Source organism: Colossoma macropomum, unplaced genomic scaffold (genome assembly GCF_904425465.1).
Source record: "Colossoma macropomum unplaced genomic scaffold, Colossoma_macropomum, whole genome shotgun sequence".
NCBI lineage: Eukaryota > Metazoa > Chordata > Actinopteri > Characiformes > Serrasalmidae > Colossoma > Colossoma macropomum.
Genome location: NW_023494785.1, coordinates 30,747,241 through 30,767,076, shown reverse-complemented (window position 1 = coordinate 30,767,076; position 19,836 = coordinate 30,747,241). Strand labels below are relative to the sequence as shown.

General features: G+C 39.6%; 1 protein-coding gene across 1 annotated transcript; it reads right to left on the bottom strand.

Annotated features, from left to right (window-relative positions):
* Positions 1-117: 117 nt before the first annotated feature.
* On the bottom strand, positions 118-19,573 carry nagpa (N-acetylglucosamine-1-phosphodiester alpha-N-acetylglucosaminidase). The gene is made up of 11 exons (XM_036590389.1): positions 19,395-19,573; positions 15,889-16,371; positions 13,368-13,507; positions 11,752-11,860; positions 10,163-10,291; positions 7,779-7,981; positions 6,222-6,269; positions 5,748-5,876; positions 5,215-5,346; positions 1,298-1,379; positions 118-867 (listed from the first exon to the last, which is right to left on the bottom strand). Exons 1-11 carry the CDS (start codon positions 19,478-19,480, stop codon positions 651-653), a joined length of 1,758 nt encoding a protein of 585 aa, XP_036446282.1. The 5' UTR covers positions 19,481-19,573; the 3' UTR covers positions 118-650.
* Between the last annotated feature and the right edge of the window lie 263 nt (positions 19,574-19,836).

Here is a 19,836-nt window from a genome sequence, read left to right as displayed (position 1 = left end):
GTGTCACATACTGGTGAGCTCCCACACCACCAAATCAGTGAACCCCTAAAATATAAATGGGTGAAATGTGTTTATTTGCCCATTCAAAGGAGGAAAAGAAACTTGATATTTAAGTGCACTTGCATAATTGGCATAGTTTTTAAACACTGCATTATACCTTATTACCATATTACCGCCTAATCCTACTTAGTAATTCACAACTCAACAAAAGAAACAAAAAGGTGTCATGGTTAGAAGTCAGAACTTCTCTTGTGTTCGCAAAATTTCTTTATTTTCTGTAAATGCCTTTACCTCAACCCAACTGATGAAAACGCATTCGATTCACACTGATGAAAACGCATCAGACTAAGATTCTGTTTCCTCGTGAACATATGACTATGAAAAAGAAGTGCAGCTTAAATAATTACGATCAGGTGATCATATCATAATTGCGACAGGCCTACTAATAAAAGCCAGAGCCAATGCAGATGGAGTCAGAAAGGCAACTCTCTCCTAACTGCCCAGGCATCAGAGATCACTTGGGCAGATGTGTTCATGTAAGGACAGTTTTGGCCGTAATACAAATACTCTCTTGCTCACGTATTCATCAGAACATGCATGCATTCAGACGCACAGATCTAATCATACAGAGTCTATGATCACTGTTCAGGTCATGAGGAGTCTTGCGAGTCTGAGTCATCTGGTAGAAAGAGGCTCTTTACAGGCTGTGTGCTCTGTCCTGTGCGTCCGTTCATCTCCTCCAGTGGCACATAGGAGTACTCCTGCCGCAGATGGTCTCTGAACCTTCGGCACACTTGGATCATGTTTCCAGTGACACTGGTCAGCAAGAGAACAGCCAAGACAGTGGTGATAACGAGCCAGCTCTGCCTACAAACATACAGTGGGACACAGACAGTAACCTGAATTCACTACCAGAACCTACACAAAGGCCTACAGCAAAACCATAGCAACTACACACTTGCATTTGAATGGGATGGTCGGCTAATATATGCGCAACTGCCTTTTCACTGGATGACCTGTTTACAAGCACAGGGGGACTCAAGTCTGCCTGCAATGATTGGTCAAGTCAACAAAGGTCTGAGATATTTAAGTCCATTTCCATGGCAATAATCAAGTTCTTATGCAAACTCTCGGAGAACACTGTTAAAGTATGACCTTTCTCTTAAGGCAATAGACTTTTCCACTGGAGCAAAGCCAGCTGAAAATTGAGAGGAAGCCAGCGTTATGGATCCTGTTGCACCACATATTTAGGTGACTAAAAGCAGGGTTATGTTTGTTTATATATGAGGACACTTACTCAGACAGATAAGGCCTTGGTTTGTGAGCCTCCTCCTGCTCTCTCCACTCCTTCAACATTTGGGTTGCCAGGCAGTGACCAGCTGAAGAGGGAAGAAATAAACATTCCATTTCCTCACCAAGACCACGACGTGTAGCACTGCCACACAGGGTGACTGATGCTCAGTTAGAGGTTTAAGTTATTGCATTTAGTCACTATACTTAAGTATTATTTGGGAAGACTTGTAGCTCATTCGAGTATTACTGAAATTGAGAATTTTCTCAACAACATACCCTAAAGGAAAAAAAAACAAACAAACATTTTACTCTGCAAATTTTCATTAAAATCATACAAGTTCTTCGTACAAATATCAAAGACCAGGAGATTTTTCTATTTTTTGTTCTTCTGGCAGGTGGTCAAGTTCCAGCACATTTTTTAAGCTGCTCTTTGTAGGTTTTTGTGTTAAAATTGAAAGAAGCAGAGCTATAGACAGTCAGCAGAAAAAGGAAAAAGGGTATAAGTGCACTGCTGTAAATAAATGCCTGAAATAATAAATTAAAAGTCAGAAGTGTCATAAAGACTTTTTCAAACCACATCATGCAACTTTATGTATTAACTTCAAACACAAAGGTTGCAACAGAAGGTCCGGCTTCAAGTTTAAGTCTCAAATGCCAAAATCAACATTATTCTATGCATTAGTATTAGTTTTTAGTATTAGTTCTCTTCGAATAATCTTTCAACGTGCTTGCAATCATCAGATTCATCCGCTTTCCAACAGAGAGGTCTCCAAATCCCCAAAATTTACACAGCAAGCTTTAAAATGTAAACATTCAGCCAAATTTATATGAATTTGTGAAACTGCTCACAAGTACGCTAATTCATTGTGTAGGGAACAGTAAAAAATGTAAAGAAGTGAAAAACAGCATAAACAGAGCATTAAAAATTAGCAAGAACTTTGAGTCTAACAAAGATTTATTTCATGTACATGAGATCTACAGCACATGACTGATGAACCTGTGAATACCAGAAAGTGACCAAACACACAGCTTGTATATCTTTAACTACATTAAAAAAGTCTGTTACATTTCACCCTACATTTGGTTGTGCTCGCCTAAATGGTTTGCACAGATGTGTTTGCAGCCTCGACCCTGCAACTTCCTTGGGGATTAACAAAGTTTCTAAAGTATCAACTGCCTCACAACATCGGGTTCAGATTTGACACAGAGGCAAAAAAGGCAAGAGAGTTTATCTCCAGCTCAAGGCAGCAGGTGCACTTGCTCTAGACATAGTAAAATGGTTGTGCAGTGCAAATACATCAGTTTGAACTGAAAGGCTGGATAAAGTACTTTTGATAAACACTCAGAGGGGGCTTTAAAAGAGGAGAGTGCAGCAGAGCTTGATGGAATCTAATTTTAAACCCTGCATCAGCCAGACAGCAGCAGACGGCCAGGCTCGGAGTAGAGCAGGCAGAGTGGGCCAGGCACTCAGCAGACAGGATGGGGACAGGCAGAAAAAGCCAACAATCTTCAGCTCTCACAGGGCAGACTGAGAGCCAGGGCATGCTGGCCAATAAAGGTCAGGGAGCTGGAAAAGTTGGATCTGGCTGATCGTTCTGACTGTCCCTGAAAACCTCAGCCTCGACTCCAGAACTATTAAGTGCTAGAAGACTTCCACTGAGCTGAGGGAGATTCTCTCACACCCTCGTACCTCAAACATCCCTGCACTTTCTTTGTTTGTGCGTAAGAGCAAAGGAAAGGTATCATTTGGTAGTTAAAGACAGACAAAGAGAGACCATGAATTACAGAGACATGATTCACTGGATGTGTAATGTAGATCTGTGAATAACTAGGGCCTGACCAATATGAAAATTCTGTCACAGATACTGATTTTATAGGGCCATTCCAGCCTTATGATGTTATATTTTGTAGTGCAGCCCTGCATTCTCAGCCTCATTGGTTGGAGCATGCATTACACAAATACATCATACAACAATTGAGAATTTCTCCCCACAGCAATAAAGAAATTTACTGATGTACCACTCATGTAGAGGGTAATAGATACAGATATGACAGCTGACTTCCTAGTAGTAACATGACCCCTTTGGCTTCCTTCTGCATTCGCTAGCAAAAATATTTCACACAGCCCATCCTCATGTATCTGCTTCACAGCCCTTGTGGTTTTTCAGAAGTTCCTACCACGTTTAAGATATCATCAGAAGGGGAGTTTCCTAGTCTTTAAAGTCTCACTCTGGGCTATGATGGCATGACTCTAGGAGATGAGTAGGCATGTTTACAACAGAAGTAGGCTGCGTCCAGGAACCCTAAAAGTTAATCCTTTTTCCTACAGGTCCTCCTTTTCTCTCCTCTCCGGCCCTTTGGTGACGCCATCTTTCTTGCCATCCAAATACTGGAGGACATGAGAGAAGCTCCTCCAAACACCTGCTAAAGTGGCTTCAAATAGAGGATGCACAAGTGTATGCTATCCAGGAAGTCTTTTTCAGATTTTAAAGTGACAATGCATGTGCACCCAGAAAGGACAAACAACATGAAGGAGCTCAGCTATGTCTTTCAATGTCGTTTGTTTGTGTTTATGCATTCTGAGTGTTCTTCGTATTTTGTACTTTATTTAAAATAAAACACAAAACATGGAAGTAAAGACCAAATGTACATACAGATATAAGGAGGCTGACCCTGTGCAGTGACCATGATTGGAATATAGAAGTATTACGGGTGTACTGACAATGGCCAAAATTTGGCAACGTTGGAGTGAATCAGCTGTCCTATTCCCCTCGTTACTGCTCATTCAAAGCAAAGGCAAAAAAAATTCTGGACGCAGCCATAGTAATGGTTAAATGGCCACAGTGCCCAAATTCTAATACCAACCAAAACAGACTCCAATCTTTTTAGTTCCACTGACTGATACAATTTTCAGGTGTCAGTTGAACGACTTTCCTCACACACAGAGGCGCATATAATTAGAATGTGCACTATATGCCCAAAAGTATCCAGACACCCTTCTAATTATTAAATTCAGCTACTTTGAGGCGCACCCATTGCTGGAACAGGCGTTCAGTTCTGGACACACAGCTTGTATAATTTGCACAGAAATGCACAGTCAATAGAATGGGACAAATATGAGCCTAAGGTCACCATGTCCAATGAAAAATGTCAGCTAGATAAGTATAAACACCCCCCAGCATTGGGCTGTAGAGCAGTGGAACTGTGTTCTCTGGAGCGATAGAGCTCCGTCCGATACCTGTGGTATGAGCTAGAGTGAAGTTTGTGATCCAGAACTCGTCATTCCATATCAGTAATTACTACCTCACTAATTGGTTTTATGCAATTAAACCCTCACAGCAATGTTCCCATTAAAGTATTCCCAGAAGATTAGAGGCTGTTACTGCAGCAAACTCCCTATTAATACTCTTGATTCCAGAAGAAGCGTTAGATGAGCAGGTGTCTACAGACTTTTGGATAATATAGTGTAAATCCAATAACTTCAAATCGAAATCAGTGCGATTTTTGCTGAAACCAGTAAATCCATGAAACCTTAAGATGAGCTGATTGAACAGGCCAAGCCATATCACTAACCAACAAGTGGAAAATTTAAGTGAGTTATCAAGACAATATCTCCAATTGGTACAAGAAGAAAAACCTAGCAGACACAAATTTGCTGAGAACTCAAATTCCATCACACTGTGCAGATCAGTTTCCAACGAAGACGGCCATCACCCTGCACTTTTACATAGCCTGATGTACTGGTTACTTGCACTGATAAATAATGTCAGACAGAGGACATTAAAGAAAGAGCAATGCAGGAAGAAAAATGGAATGCACAATAAGTAAGACTTTATCTGAGAACATGAGAAACATGGGACAGCAAAAGCAAGATGATCTAAAACATTTACACAGACAGAGCAGTGCTCATATGATCAGTACCTCTATGCAGGCTGCTGTTCCTCTGGTCATGCAGCGTGTAATTGCAGCTGCCGGTGACAGGGTCACATGGGCACATGTCACTGCACTGGCATGGCTGCAGACAGTGCAGCCCGTAGAAACCCAGCGGACATTCTGAGAGGGGAGAAGGTGGCCGTACAGTGTTAAAGGGCCCATTTCACATAAAACTAGATTGTCCCTGTGTGTTGTGTGTTCTCTGTAGAGGATGTGTTTTGGCACCTAGGGTGCCAAACTTTTGCATACAACTGTATCTGCCTATTCAGCTTACAGCAGTTTAGCCCCTCCCATTCACCTGAACATGTCAGCCCAGACAGCTTTTTGACAAAGTACAATACAGTGTGGCTGATTAGAACAGAGGTCATTTACATATATCAGTCCTAAAGGCACAGTACCAAAAACAGCCTGTTTAAGTCTACGGGATAAGAAGAGGTTGGAAAAGCGTTCCACAACTGAAATTAAAACAGTCCTAGAGCTCCTTGTGCACTGCATAATTGTGTTAAAACTGTTTTACGCACCTTCTTCGCAAGAATCTCCATAAAAACCAGCAGGACAGGAGCATCGCCCATGGACAGAGTCACAAGATCCTCCATTTACGCATGTGCACGTCTGGTTACAGCCATCACCATAGAAACCTGCTGCACACTCTAGAATGAGAGACACAGTAAGAGAGGTTTGTCTGATGGGCTGTGAAAACTTAAATACATAAAATACATTACAGTAGCCTACAATTCAAATCTACCTGAAGTAATGTTGGACATACATTTTTTTAAACATACACTAAGGGGGCATCAAAAACTCTATTTCTATTGCATTTTATTTTTAATATTATTATTAGTAGTAGTAGTATTTCTTTAACATTTTGCATTTTAACTGTACTATACCTGAACATGATGTAGCAGAGAGCCATATTTTCCATCATTTATCCTCAGTCATATAGTTAAATAAACCAGTATCTGTGCAACCAGTGAGTTGAATTTGTCTGTGTTTACCTTGGCTGCAATTGGCACCCATCCACCCCGCATCGCAGACACAGCCATCTGTTCAGAGAGATGAACAACACCCTGACAACTTCATATACATGTGCATAGCTGACAAATCTCTCTTATTAACTATAAGTGGCAAGCATATCTGTATTAATACCACATAATATATCCAAAAGTTTGTAGACACCTACGCATCCAACGGTTTTCCTGAAATCATGGGTACTAATATGGAGTTTGTCCTCCTTTGCTGCACTAACAGCTTCTGTTCTTCTGAGAAGGCTTTACACTAGATGTTGAAACATTGCTGTGAGGATTTAAGCCTTGAAAAAACACAAACTACCACAGGCTTAGGTTGCTATGGGCTTGTTTAGAGAAAATCATTTAAGATACTTTTTAGAGGACTGTTCCAGACTAAAACTAGAGTTTATTATGCTATTTGTCATTTTATGCAGTATTCTGTAGCACAGCATTATATCCCTAAGTCTCACCAGTTTGACAGAATTCATGATTTTATATTGTTTTCATGTTTTCTTTCATATGCAGCATGCATTACACAAATACATCATACAACCACTGGGAAAATATGGTGTCAATCAATTCTGACAGTTGGCCGAGCCACTGATCTATAAGCTAACAATTACAACTAAGTTAACATTAGTGTAACTCTTACCTCGGTCAAATTCATACCCCTTTTAGCCAGACAAAATACGCCAAACTAAGCTAAAGTATCTAGATAGCCAGACAGATACCTTGCTAAGTTTAGCCCATTGTCCCCCTCATCTGATCGTGTCTGTCATTTCAGTCATTTGAGTAATCCATTCTCCCCATTATAGTGATGTTTTAAAGACAGTTACTCCAGTTATACTGCTGTAATATGATATAAGGCTTTCTAGTAGTAACATTAAAGGAACAGTTTGGCAAAAAAATCTAATTTACACAATTTCTCACTTAGCCCAGATGTAGTCAATCAGCCAAGACATGTTTGGAGTCCAAGTTCTACTTGTTTTGTTTAGAACTGGGGCTACGAGGCTAACATTGCTGACAAACAACAGAACTTAATAGTCACCAAAACAGCCCAAAACATTTCTATAAACATTCATCACCAACACTTCTTTCAACTTGCTCAAACCACTTTTAGGTCCTCATTAAGGTTGTGCAGATATGTTGATGTGGTTTAGGAGCCATACAGTCTGCCTTTACAAACATTTGTGAAAGAATAGGTAATTCTAAAGAGCTCACTGAATTTGAGCATTGTACTGTAAGAAGACGCCACCGTTGCAACAAGTCAGTTCGTAAACTTTCTTAGTTCCAGTGGAAGCTGTTATAGCTGCAAAGGTTGGACCAACTCCATATTAACGCCTATGTATTTAGAATGGGATGTCATAAAAGCTTCTGTAGGTGTAATGTGTACGTGTCCCAATACTTTTGTCCATGCAGTGTACGTAATAGACTGTACATACACAGAAACACTTTCATTTGCAAACAGAACCCAGCATGCTCTAAACACGTCTATCTTTTGGGTGTCATCTAAGAGAAGTGCAGGGAATCGACGGAGATACTCACCCGGAGTACACATCCCGTGGTCTCCACAGGCTGCTGGCTGGCATGTTAAATTGTCACATGTGGGCCCGGTCCAGCCGGGCTGGCACTCACACTGGCCGTCCACACAGACCCCATGCTGGCTACAGTCCTCCGGCTGGCACAAACGCTCATGAACACACAGCACGGTGGAGACGGCTCGAGGGCATCGCCACATTGGGTCAACACTGGACACAGAAGAGGCAGTAGTCAATTAATACTGCAGAAAACACCAAACCTTACAATAAAAACTGCTCAGCATGCCAGAGCATTTGACGTTTTTGTTTTTAAACCTGCATTAGTTTATATAGATGTAGAGTGCTGACTTGTAGTCATATACATTTTATATAAATACGCACTCCAGGGCCAAAATGAGAAGTGTAAGGCACTGATATCAGACAAGAAGACCTGGCTTGCTATCAACATTCCAATTCATCCCAAAGGTGTTAAGTGGGTTTGAGGTCAGGGGTCTGTACAGACCACTGAAGTTCCTCCACACTAAACTCATCAAACCATGTCTTTATGGACCTCGCTTTGTGTACAGGGGCACACCAGGCTAGAACAGGAAAGAGCCATCCCCAAACTATTGCCACAAAGTTGGAAACATATAATTATCTAAAATGTTTTTGTATGGAACTAAGGGGCCGAGCCCAAACCCTGAAAACCAGCCCCAGACCATTATCCCTCCTCCACCAAACTTCACTGTCAACTGCTGCTATGTATTCTGCCACATATCCTGGCATCTGCCAAACCCAGAATCCTCCATCTGACTGCCATGTAGCGTGATTCATTACTTCAGAGAACACCTTTACACTACTCCAGAGTCCAGTGGTGGCATGCTTTACACCACTCTAGCCAACACTTGGCATTGCATATAGTGATCTAAGTGCCTAACTGTATACACCTGTGCAATGGGTGTGACCCAAACACTTGAACTCAATTAGGAGGGGTGTGCACACCCTATATGTCCAAACGTTTGCCCCCTCCTTTGCTGCAGTAACAGCCTCTACTCTTCTGAGAAGGCTTTACACTAGATGTAGGAACATTGCTGTGAGGATTTGTTTGCCTTCAGTCCCAAGAGCATTAGTGAGGTAAGCTACTGACGTTGGATGATCAGTTCTGGATCACAAACTTCACTCCAGCTCATCCCAAAGGTATTGCACACAGTTCCACTGCTTCACAGCCCAAAGCTCTCTATCAAGCCTAATGAAGTGTGTGTGTGTGTGTCTGTGTATGTGTGCATATACATAGTTTGGGTGCTTCTGGTAAAATTACATTTTTATTGATCTTCTAAGTGAAAATAAGTTCCTCTACAGAGAACACACTTCTGCACTTCTGCAATTTTAATACACAATAACTGTTTATTTGCTATATTTAACATATAGAAAAGAAATGAAAACACAAAATGTGGCCTGTGCAAACATTATGGGTATATGTTATATTCTATTTTTTTTTCCAATAATTTAAACTCAGCAAAGAAACAGAAATTGTGCCCTAAAATTTGCAGAAAAACAACATATTTAAGTTTGCTTCCTGTACAGGATTTGTTTGAGTATGTGTTGTTTCCACTTATTAACAATATTAAATTATCCACACAACATATACACAGACACACACACACACACACACACACACACATATATACACACACACACACAAATACTCTTCTGGCTCTTATTACCACTGATTTCAGAAGAAAGTCTGGATGAGCAGGTGTTGTATGCAAATGTTACTTTCAGCAGATAAACAGTAACTGTGCACTAAAATGTGCAGAAGATTTTTTCCACTTAAAAAAAAAAAAACAACAAAATATATCATTTGATCATAGGTGCCTAAACTGTCACATACAATTGTGTGTGTACATTCTTCACTTTAACCTCATAGGGCTGGTTTCACCTGAAAACAAATGTACTAAGGCAAAACACTACTTATAGACTGGACCATGTAAGCATACTATTGTCAGCACCTCTAGTAGTAAGGCCTATGATTTCTTGAAAGCCTGCTACTTATTTACAACAATAAGCATTTGGGGTGGGAAATATGACATTATTTTATCATTATATGATATGTTACCATGTGCCACAACATGCTTTTCTGAGAATATCATGGATACGGTGGACACTGTGGATATTGTCAGTATTTCAGAACACTAAAAAACACTGAACAACTGCTGAACAAAAAACACTTATTGGTGCTTTTTTGTCTGCTATAACTTACCAAACGTCAGAAAAATAACATATTGTGATACATATCATGTATTGCAAAGATGTCCTCAGATATCCTGATGTTACATTTTTGCCATATCACCCATTTAGAATTTATTTAGAATATTTACTGCTGGTTAAAAATGGTGACTAGGATTTACACACCAGTGATCTGACGGGTAGCTGGCCAGAGAGCCATTAAGGACGTAAGTAGCAGAGCCACCTCCATCCAGATTAATGGCATTGACAACTGCCTGTTTCCTTAGGAACTCCGCCACCTCCCACAGGTTCATGCTGCACACATTGTACACAAGCACAAACAAAAACACATTTAAAGAAAAACAATACTTCAGCTGAAGAAATAATAATGTCTAAATGTACAGGTTGTTACATTGGGCTAATATTTTGGATTCCCTGCTTTAAGCCTGTACATTTGAGAGTGTCTTCTAATATAAACAGGCAAAGGAGTTAAGCTTTCGGAACGTGCAGCACTCAGGAGAGGCGCTGGCCATTAGGGACATTAATGCAAACACAGAAAGTCTGTAACATCCTGTTCTATGTAACTGAAATTATCAATGACTCAGCAAAATAGGAGTATTCAGTTTCACACCTCATCATCAGAACGAACTGCTGATATATTAAAATATACCACACAGACTACAAACAAATACAAAGACTCCTACAAACACAGTCATATGCAAAAGTTTGGGTCTGCCTGGTCAAATTACATGTAGTGGTAATTTTCTAAGTGAAAATAAGTGAACATACATTACATATATAAGTCTGGTGTCTAATATACCATGTGTAAAGGTTAATTTTATATTTTCTGTTTTTCCAGTATGTTTAACTCACCAAATAATTAGAAATTGTGGGCTAAAAACTAGAAAAAAATTCCATTTTAAAGTGTTCTCTTTAGAGCATGTGCTAACATTTTTACATCAACAAAACACGTGTTCAAACTTTTGCATACAACTGTACACAGATGTCCATCATTCTCTTCACTAATTTGCATTAAGAAGCATAATGGTCAGAGGCTCTCATCAGGTATAATTTAACAACACTGCACAGAGACTGCGTGAGGTCATTTTGCTTCACCTTTTATAGCTAAAATAATTTATAAAGAGAAAATAATTCAGAGAGAATGTGTAATTTTCCACTAAATCTAAAAGGGCTTTATTCCTTCCGACTAGCATGATGCAACCTGCATGTAAAAATAGAGGAGCATACAGTCCTAAACATTGACTTCAATGAGGTGTAGTATGAGTATCGTCTGGACACTGGAAGATTTTCCCTCTCTGAAGTTTATAAATGGATACAGTCAATTACGGGATAGGAGGGGCAGTGGTTGAAGAGGTGTGTACAACATTCAAGCACCCTCATGACAGTAAGAGAAGAGTCATGGAGAATAGAACGAGTGGAGTATGTGATGGTTTTTGATTTACACTACATGTAGATGACCTGCTTTGGATCTTCATGAAATACAAATAATGTAAAATTTCACCACATGCACTGAGAAAACGGGCACTTTGAATTTACATGATTCAAACGTAGTAAGTGGTTAGAAATTAATAAAATGAACATGAACACAATTATTGCAAAAACCATAAATGAGCTGTGTGACCGTTTGACACATTTGAATCATGATTTTTTTTTGGTGTGGTCACCAGAAATATAGAACAAAGAAGGAGCCCAAAGCTAATGAACCACACTTTGAGCTGGTGTAAAAAATACACCCATTTGTTTGTGATTCTCACCCTCTTCTATCTGTCTGGCCGTCAACGTGGAAGAGAATCAGTCTGCCCTCCATATCATGGCCCACTGCTGTCCGGGCAGACCTCACCTCAACAAAGCGCTGAAACGTTCCTGTAACAAACAACAGCGTTGATATTCTAGTGCAGCACAAAAAAATGCAATTTTCACCTTTTCTGTTTTGCTAATCTTAGTGCTGATAACATTCAGTATTAATACCTTCCAAATGTACTACAGTATCAGTTGGCATTTAAGTTTGCATTAATTGGGTTAATAAATTAATAAAGTTAATGAAACCCTTTTTAAGTGCTGCTATTCTATGCAAAAAGAATGTCTAACAAACTTGACATAGCTTGTTTTGACTGTTTTACTCTGGTTTCTTCTCTTCAAATGCCACTAATGTACAAATGTACACTACAATAACATGCATGCACAAAGATTTTTTGCATTTGTGCAACTGTGATATATATATATATATATATATATATATATATATATATATATATATATATATATATACTATATATATACATACATACATACATATATATACACACATTTTTTTTTGTAATTTGCAAATGATTCTCCTAGCTTGTGTAAAAATGCTGCATATTCCTAATCAGGCAGAAACCACATTTCCAGAAAGGAAACTTTTGTATATATTTAAACAGTTTTACTGCACAAATGCAAAAAACCTTTGATTTACATAGACTGCACTTTGCCAAGTTTTTGGTTTCGTTCAATATCTAAAAACAGATATTGTCATTTCATAGGTAATAAAGGTATACCAGTACAGATACTATTGGCCAGAACTACTTCACTGCATTTGAATTTCTATTTCAGTGCTGTAATTTCTTTTATTTCGGTATTGTTTTTATTTATGTTGCTGAAGTACCTTTTATAATAATGATTATTACCATTATTGTAAGTAAATTACAAAAAAGGTTCTCAGTAAGTACTGTTCGATGGGCTGATGCAGAGTTTCTTGGAATTTTTCACTGTTGCCTCACTTGAGAACAGCTTTTAGACCAGTGATGTCACAGCCCTGTCTCACAGGCCACGTCCGGCCCCTCAGATAGCCAATGGTCTGCTGCAGTTTTTCCTTTAATCCTGCCTGCACGCTATGGTTAATTTTTTTCTCATTTTTCTGCAGCTCAGTATTTATACTTCATGACTAAATTTGTTTCATCAGACACCCTGGCTGGTTGCCCAGCATGACACCAGTTTAGGCTGAAGCTTAATTTGTCTTGTGGACAAATTAACTGGACACTAAGCAGTCAAGGCTGCACTGCACACTAAGCAGACATGGCTATAATTTAGCTATAACTAAGCGCTCATCCGAATTTACACTGACAGTTAAATCTGCCTTCATGGATTCATTCATGACATAGTGGTAAATACAGTATGTCAGATTTTAATAGACTCAACAAATTCACTCAGAATGGAGAATTAAATGCTCTCCATTGCATTTCACTCACAAAACTTCACTCGCATACAGCAGGAACACACTGCTAACACAATAAGAGAACCATATAGTTCTACTGATAATTGTAAGCTGACTTGATTTAATTGAACCAACACACAATTGGAGTTTGAGACCCTTGGTTTAGACTAAACGTACCTGTCTCCTGAGTCCTGTCGCATTCGGCCTGCATGCTCTCATTAATGTAAACTTCTCCTGCCCTCAGCAGCCACACCACCCCACTGATGAGCTGCACAAAGGGGTTTACCTCATCCAAAACATCTTCCTCAGACAGATAACTACCACCATGGAGCGCAGAGAGACAGAGAGAGAGGAGAGAGAGAGAGAGAGAGAGAGAGGGAGATGAATGAAAACAGGCAAAAAGCTACATCTGGAACAGTTTTTCCCTGAACAATTCAGCTACTATGTGGAAGAGCAATAAACCCCCTGATTTATAAGAACAGCCACAAACATGGTTGTTCGAATCACTTTATTGTTTAACAACCACAGTAACTTTTGCACACAAGTGGTCAAACACCTTTATCTTATGGTGGAAAATTCCATGGAAACCTGCACCTTCATAATGAACAACAGGCTGTGACACTTTTAGCACTCAAAGTACATAACGACTCACTCTTATTTGTGAACAGTGGTCTGTTACGCAAGAGTGCTGTGTTTTTGTAACGCTGCTATTTTGAGGAGCAGATGTTTTTGGGCCTCTGCATTCTCAGGCCTTTCTTGGCGTCTGCCTTTCCTGTCTCATCTTAGATCTGCCTGTCAGTGTCCCGAGTTCACTCTGATCAGTCAGCTGATACAGTGCCACCCAGTGAGGGCGTCGGGTCAAAACACTCCCTTCATATCGTGTGTGATAAGACCGAGTGATTTGAGGGGGGGTCAAAACCAGTTCACTTCATGCTGTAAATTAATGGCTTGTTAATGCTTCATAAAGGGAAACATCACATATTATTTAACATGCTTTAGCAAGCTGTTTGAAATTAAATTAAGCCACTCTAGTTCTCTGTCAGTTCTCTTTCTCAAAACAAAGAATAAAAAGATGAAAAAGAGAGAAAACTGATCATTACAGTGCCCCTCCAGCAGAAAAAAATAAGCCAGACATATTCCTGGTGCACATCAAACAAGGGTGGGTGTTATGGCAAAAATATAACATGACAACACTTCAAGACACTTTCTTGATACATGATAAGTATCACAATATTTAGTGTTTTTGAGGTTTTATAAGTTGGAACTGAGAAAAAAAAAAGTCCTATTTTGAAAAATACTATCAAAATTATTAACATAATTTTCATTCAGCATTTCACATACTGCACTAAATCTAATTAATTTTTTTAATAACAAAACACAGTCAGTCCGTCTTTTCTCAAGGAACATTTCATGCCAAAATGGCAAATTTCATCATAACCATCATCACATCTCTTGTAAACATGCCTAGTCATATCTGACCGTGGTGCCACAGCAGTCTCTCGAGTGATTTTTTGGTTTAAATACTAGGAAAATCCCCTTCTGATGATGTATCTTAACGGTGGGAGAAAGAACTACAAGCACTTTGGGACCCTCAGGGCCTTCTAGACCTTTACAGAAAGACTGATGATTTCTGGGAACTAAACAATTCATGTCTGTAATTATCTGTAGTTATTTTTCTCCATGGTATCTAGGTAGATATAGCTAAGCAAGCTCTCCTTTGGTCTTCAAGAGTAGAAAAGCAGGCATAACATGTTACATTAACTATCAACATAATTACAAATTACTATTTGAGTGGTGGATCACTCTCAGCACTCCAGTGACACTGATGTGGTGGTGTGTGTACGAGTGGATCAGACACAGCAGTGCTGCTGGAGTTTTTAAACACCTCAGTGTCACTGCTGGACTGAGAATAGTTCACCAACCAAAAACACCCAGGCAACAGCATCCTGGGGGCAGCGTCCTGTAACCACTGATGAAGAACTAGAGGATGAACTGTGCAGTAACTGATGAGCTATTGTCTATGACTTCACATCTACAAGGCTGACCAACAAAGTAGGAATGTCTAATAGAGTGGACAGTGAGTGGATACAGTGTTTGAAAACTCCAGCAGCACTGCTGTGTCTGATCCACTCGTACCAGCACAACACACACTAACACACCACCACCACATCAGTGTTACTGCAGTGCTGAGAATGATCCACCACCTAAATAGTACCTGCTCTGTGGTGGTCCTGTGGGGGTCCTGACCACTGAACAACAGGGTAAAAGAACACTGATCAACGAAAACACAAAAAGGATACAATAATTTGAATTCTTCCAAACCAGTGAGGCTAAGAGATACAAAGCTACAGAATATGGCATGGCAAATAATATACTCAATGCTGGTTTTAGGCCACAATGCCCCTTTAAGTACTGCTGATATCCACAGTCTGTTTAAAGAAGCACACTGGCATGTAATATGCAGTAAACCATAAATATTGTCGTATCGCATAGCCCGGATATCAAGTATTATGAGGTCTCAGTTTAAGTTTTTACGGATACCTAAACAGTTTAGACTTGGAATTCCATTTAACTTTCGAAGGAAAATATCAACACTTACAGCCCATCAAAATTTCAGTTAAAGTAACATACCCAAAGACGAAAAGAACCACAACATTATCTGCTGAGGGACATTCATCCAAATGTAACATAAACTTACCCAAACACAAGAGTCCCATCCTTTCTAATGCCAAACTGGGCATTCTGCAGTCCTCTGCTGTTCTGTACCAGTCTGCCATCACTTACAACATTCCCTAAACAGCGTCCACTGTGAGTGTCAAAATAGCCGCCGTTCTGGGCAATCAGACACTTTCTCGTTCTAGCGGTGTTCTCCACTATCTCTTTACGGGATTTTTCACAGCCGTCTGGGCCTCCAGGCTCTAGGACAGACACTGTCCTCACAGGGTCATGAACCACGGTGATGTGGCCACTCACCCATTTAGGAGTCTCTGAATTGGTGCTGATGTCCGAGATGAAGATCTTGGACTCCACCACAGGTGACCTGGAGTGATTACTGGCAGGCCAGGTTTCGTGGGTTACGTTGCCGTGGGTGATGGGCTGACAGTCCCTCACGTACCGATGGGAGTGAGACGGGCCATGAGAACTGGTGTAGGGAGACAAGACATCATCATCCATAGAGTACCTGTCAGGGGGAGAAAACACAAGAATATTGAAGCATGTCCGTATCTGCCAGCATGCACTTATTTAATAATCCTGTTTTTATTATTTCACATGCACACTTTTGAATAAAAGGCAATACTTAACACTCTAACCCAATGTGAACAAATATTTAATCAGCACCACCAAAATGTATTGCTGGAGCTTTTAGAGTTCAATACAGTTTATGAGACTCATCCCTTAAACCCAGACACCAATCCAATGTCAAAATGGAGTTTTGACTTTTTCATCATTATAATCCTTTGTTTTTATGTGTCAAAATGTCATATATACATACAAGGTACTGTGCAAAGGTCTTGGTTACCTAAGCACAATGTTTAAAACCATTTATCTTGGCAATAAGTGTGTTTGAGCTTGTAGAAAAAAAAACATATCATTACAATAGACGCAAATGAACACACATACAGCAAAAAGTAATAATAATTTCTTTGTTCCAAAAAGTAGTTGATATCTTAGTTGAGCAGGTTGCAACATTTCCAATCATTCATTTTTCATTTTATGTTTTGCGTGTGCACAAATTTAATATTACTTCTCATTTGGTTTAAATTCTAAAAGGTGCTGTTGTCACTCACAGAGGCACTCAGGATCAACGTAAATGAAGCTTTCAGCTGTGCACGTTCTTTCAGTGTCAACATCAGTTTGTGTACTTATTGAAACATTACTGAATGAGGAGCTAGAAAGATGAATGCTAATGATCTGATAAATTGAGTAATGACACTTGAGTAACTGAGCACAGAAATCCTCGGTATTCTGAAAACTCTGCATTAAGCCAAATGTTCAGTGTAGTTATTTTTGGGAAACCAAACCATTCTATAGTTCTAATCCATTAATTTTTCAAAATTTCTGTATAATTAAAGGGTTAAGGCTTAAACAAAGACATTCAGAGAGGTTTGGTGTGAAGTGCTCCATTCTAAAGAAACTTACAGAGTCTGAATTGTTCACAGTGGTGGTGATAGGAACCAGACGTCTGAAGAGTTTAAGGCTTCTAAAAGCTTCCTCACAGAAAGTTATTATATAAAATGATTATGTGAACACACACAATGCCAGAGACATTGCTGTGAGGCAAAACGGACCCCAAATAAAACTTCCAGGTTTATCACTATTTTACCATTACATATGAAACCTCAGAGGACATGTGTAGGTTACTGGTGGTTTTGGATAGTAAATAAAACAGCCTGGTTCCCATCACTACCACTGTAAAGAAATCAGAGTAGACAAGTTTCTCTACAATGAACCATTTCACATCAAACCACTCTGAATGACTTTGTTTGCATTCCAACCACTGAATTATGAAGAAACTTTGAAAATTCAGTATTAAATGGGTAAGATATATTTTGCATTTTGATGTGAATGTTCCATTCTAAAAAGACGTACTGAGCACTGAGTGCTGAATTGGTCACAGTGGTAGTGACAGAAACTAGACAAATGAAGCATTTAAAGGGGAAATCCACCGATTTTTCAAAATTTCGGCCTAATTAAATCACTAAGATATAAACACCATTCAGAGTGGTTTGTTGTGAAATGCTTTGTTCTAGAGAAACTTGCTGAGTCTGAATTGTTCTCAGAGGTGGTGACAGGAACCAGACATTTAAAGAGTTTAAGGCCTCTAAAAGCTCCATCACACAAAGTTATTAAATTCAATGATGGCCAATACATTAGCTGACACCTGAGATACAGTTTTACCATAGTTTTGAGGTAAAGCTTCACAAACGTCTAAAGAGTTTGATGCCTCTAAAAGCTCCCTCACAGAAAGCTATTACATGAAATGGTTATGAATACACTGCTTGATTCTTGAGATAATGTTTTACTTTGAGATCAAATTGTGACCTAAACCACATTTTAAGCACATTCATGGTGGTGGTGGTGGGGGGGCTATGTGCAGGGAACTGTAAAGCAAAACAGTCCCCAAAGAAAACAGATTTTTTTTCAGATTTATCACTATTTTACCATCATCATACATAAATACAGAAACTCAGAAAACACGTGCAGGTTCACTGCTCCCTTTGGATAGCAAATAAAATGGCTTTATTTGTGTTGTGGACGTTGTAACCCCTGGTTCCCATCACAACCAAACACAGAAACCTGAGTCAGTACACTTCTCTACAATGAAACACTTCACATCAAACCACTCTGAATGAGTCTGTTTACCTCCCAGTGATCGAATTACACAAATCCATTTTGAAAAATCCCTTTTAATAACCCCTTCTTCCCTTTTAAAACTCTAAAACCTGTTAGCCAAAAAAGGAAACAAGTCACCCAAATAAAGGGGCTTTTGAAACTACTGCTCATCTACTGAACAGCTCCTTTATTTATTTTCTAACAAAACGCAGCCAGGTGGTTTTAGCCTGAAGACAAAATAATGGAGAGCTCATCTGAGTAAGACATGTCAGTCTGCACTATGGTTCATGTGTCTGCAGAGAGGGGGGTGTTCTGTCCTGACTGGTCACACAATCATAACGGCTTTCTTTTCTTAACTGTAATGATGCTTCAGTCATTCACTACAGCGCTGTTCTTTGGTCTACCAGGATGTCCGCACTGACACGTTGGTTCTCTTGTAGCGATAAAGGCCTCCAGGAGCAAAGACTGCAGTTATTCAGTTTGCATGGCAAATGCAAATGAACGTCTCATACAAACCCAACAATAGACTTAAACAGAACGAGGCGAGGAAGCTGAATCATTTTAAACAGTTAGTCTTAAACGGATGTAAATGGGTTTGAGTTACAGCTGTTAGTCTGCACTTCTTCCTGCACTTTACCCTCCTCAGTCTCTCTCAATACAGCTGCTACATAATCAACAGCTTGTGGTATTTTCGGAGCCCGTTTCCTCTCAGCTGTTGTGGTAATTAGTACTGAAGCTTAAACTGTTCTCTTTTTAGATGTATGTAGTTTAAGATATGAACAGAATGGATCCTAATAAGTAAGCAGTTCTCGTTAGTTAAGCTAGGTTAGCTACACACTGTAAAAACTCGTGTATCGAGATGAATCTTACCGGATGTCTCTGCTGTCTGTCACCCACACTCCAACACACATTAGGAGAAAATAAATACGCCCTAAATTCTCTACCAAAGCTGCCATATGATTAAAAACTCGATCAGCTAAATCAAACACAGCTGCATTTCCATTATTCTCCAGTTCCTCTCTGAGCTTCCCAGCGCTGAACTGTCATGTGACTCTGTCATGTGCCGCGGTGCAGCGCCATCTACAGGCGCTGAGGCGCCAGCACAGGCCGCGCTATGTTCACACACATGAGCCCCTCAGCAGTGAAGCGCGTTCAGGTATACAGGGTCTGATTTACTGTGTACCTCCCTACAGAGAGTGAGATACACATGTATTCCTGATTTTATATCCTCTCAACCCTCAGTTATATTAAACTTTCATACTTGATAGGTGAAGAAATGCTCTTCTGTAAAATACTTGTTGTGTTCATAGTT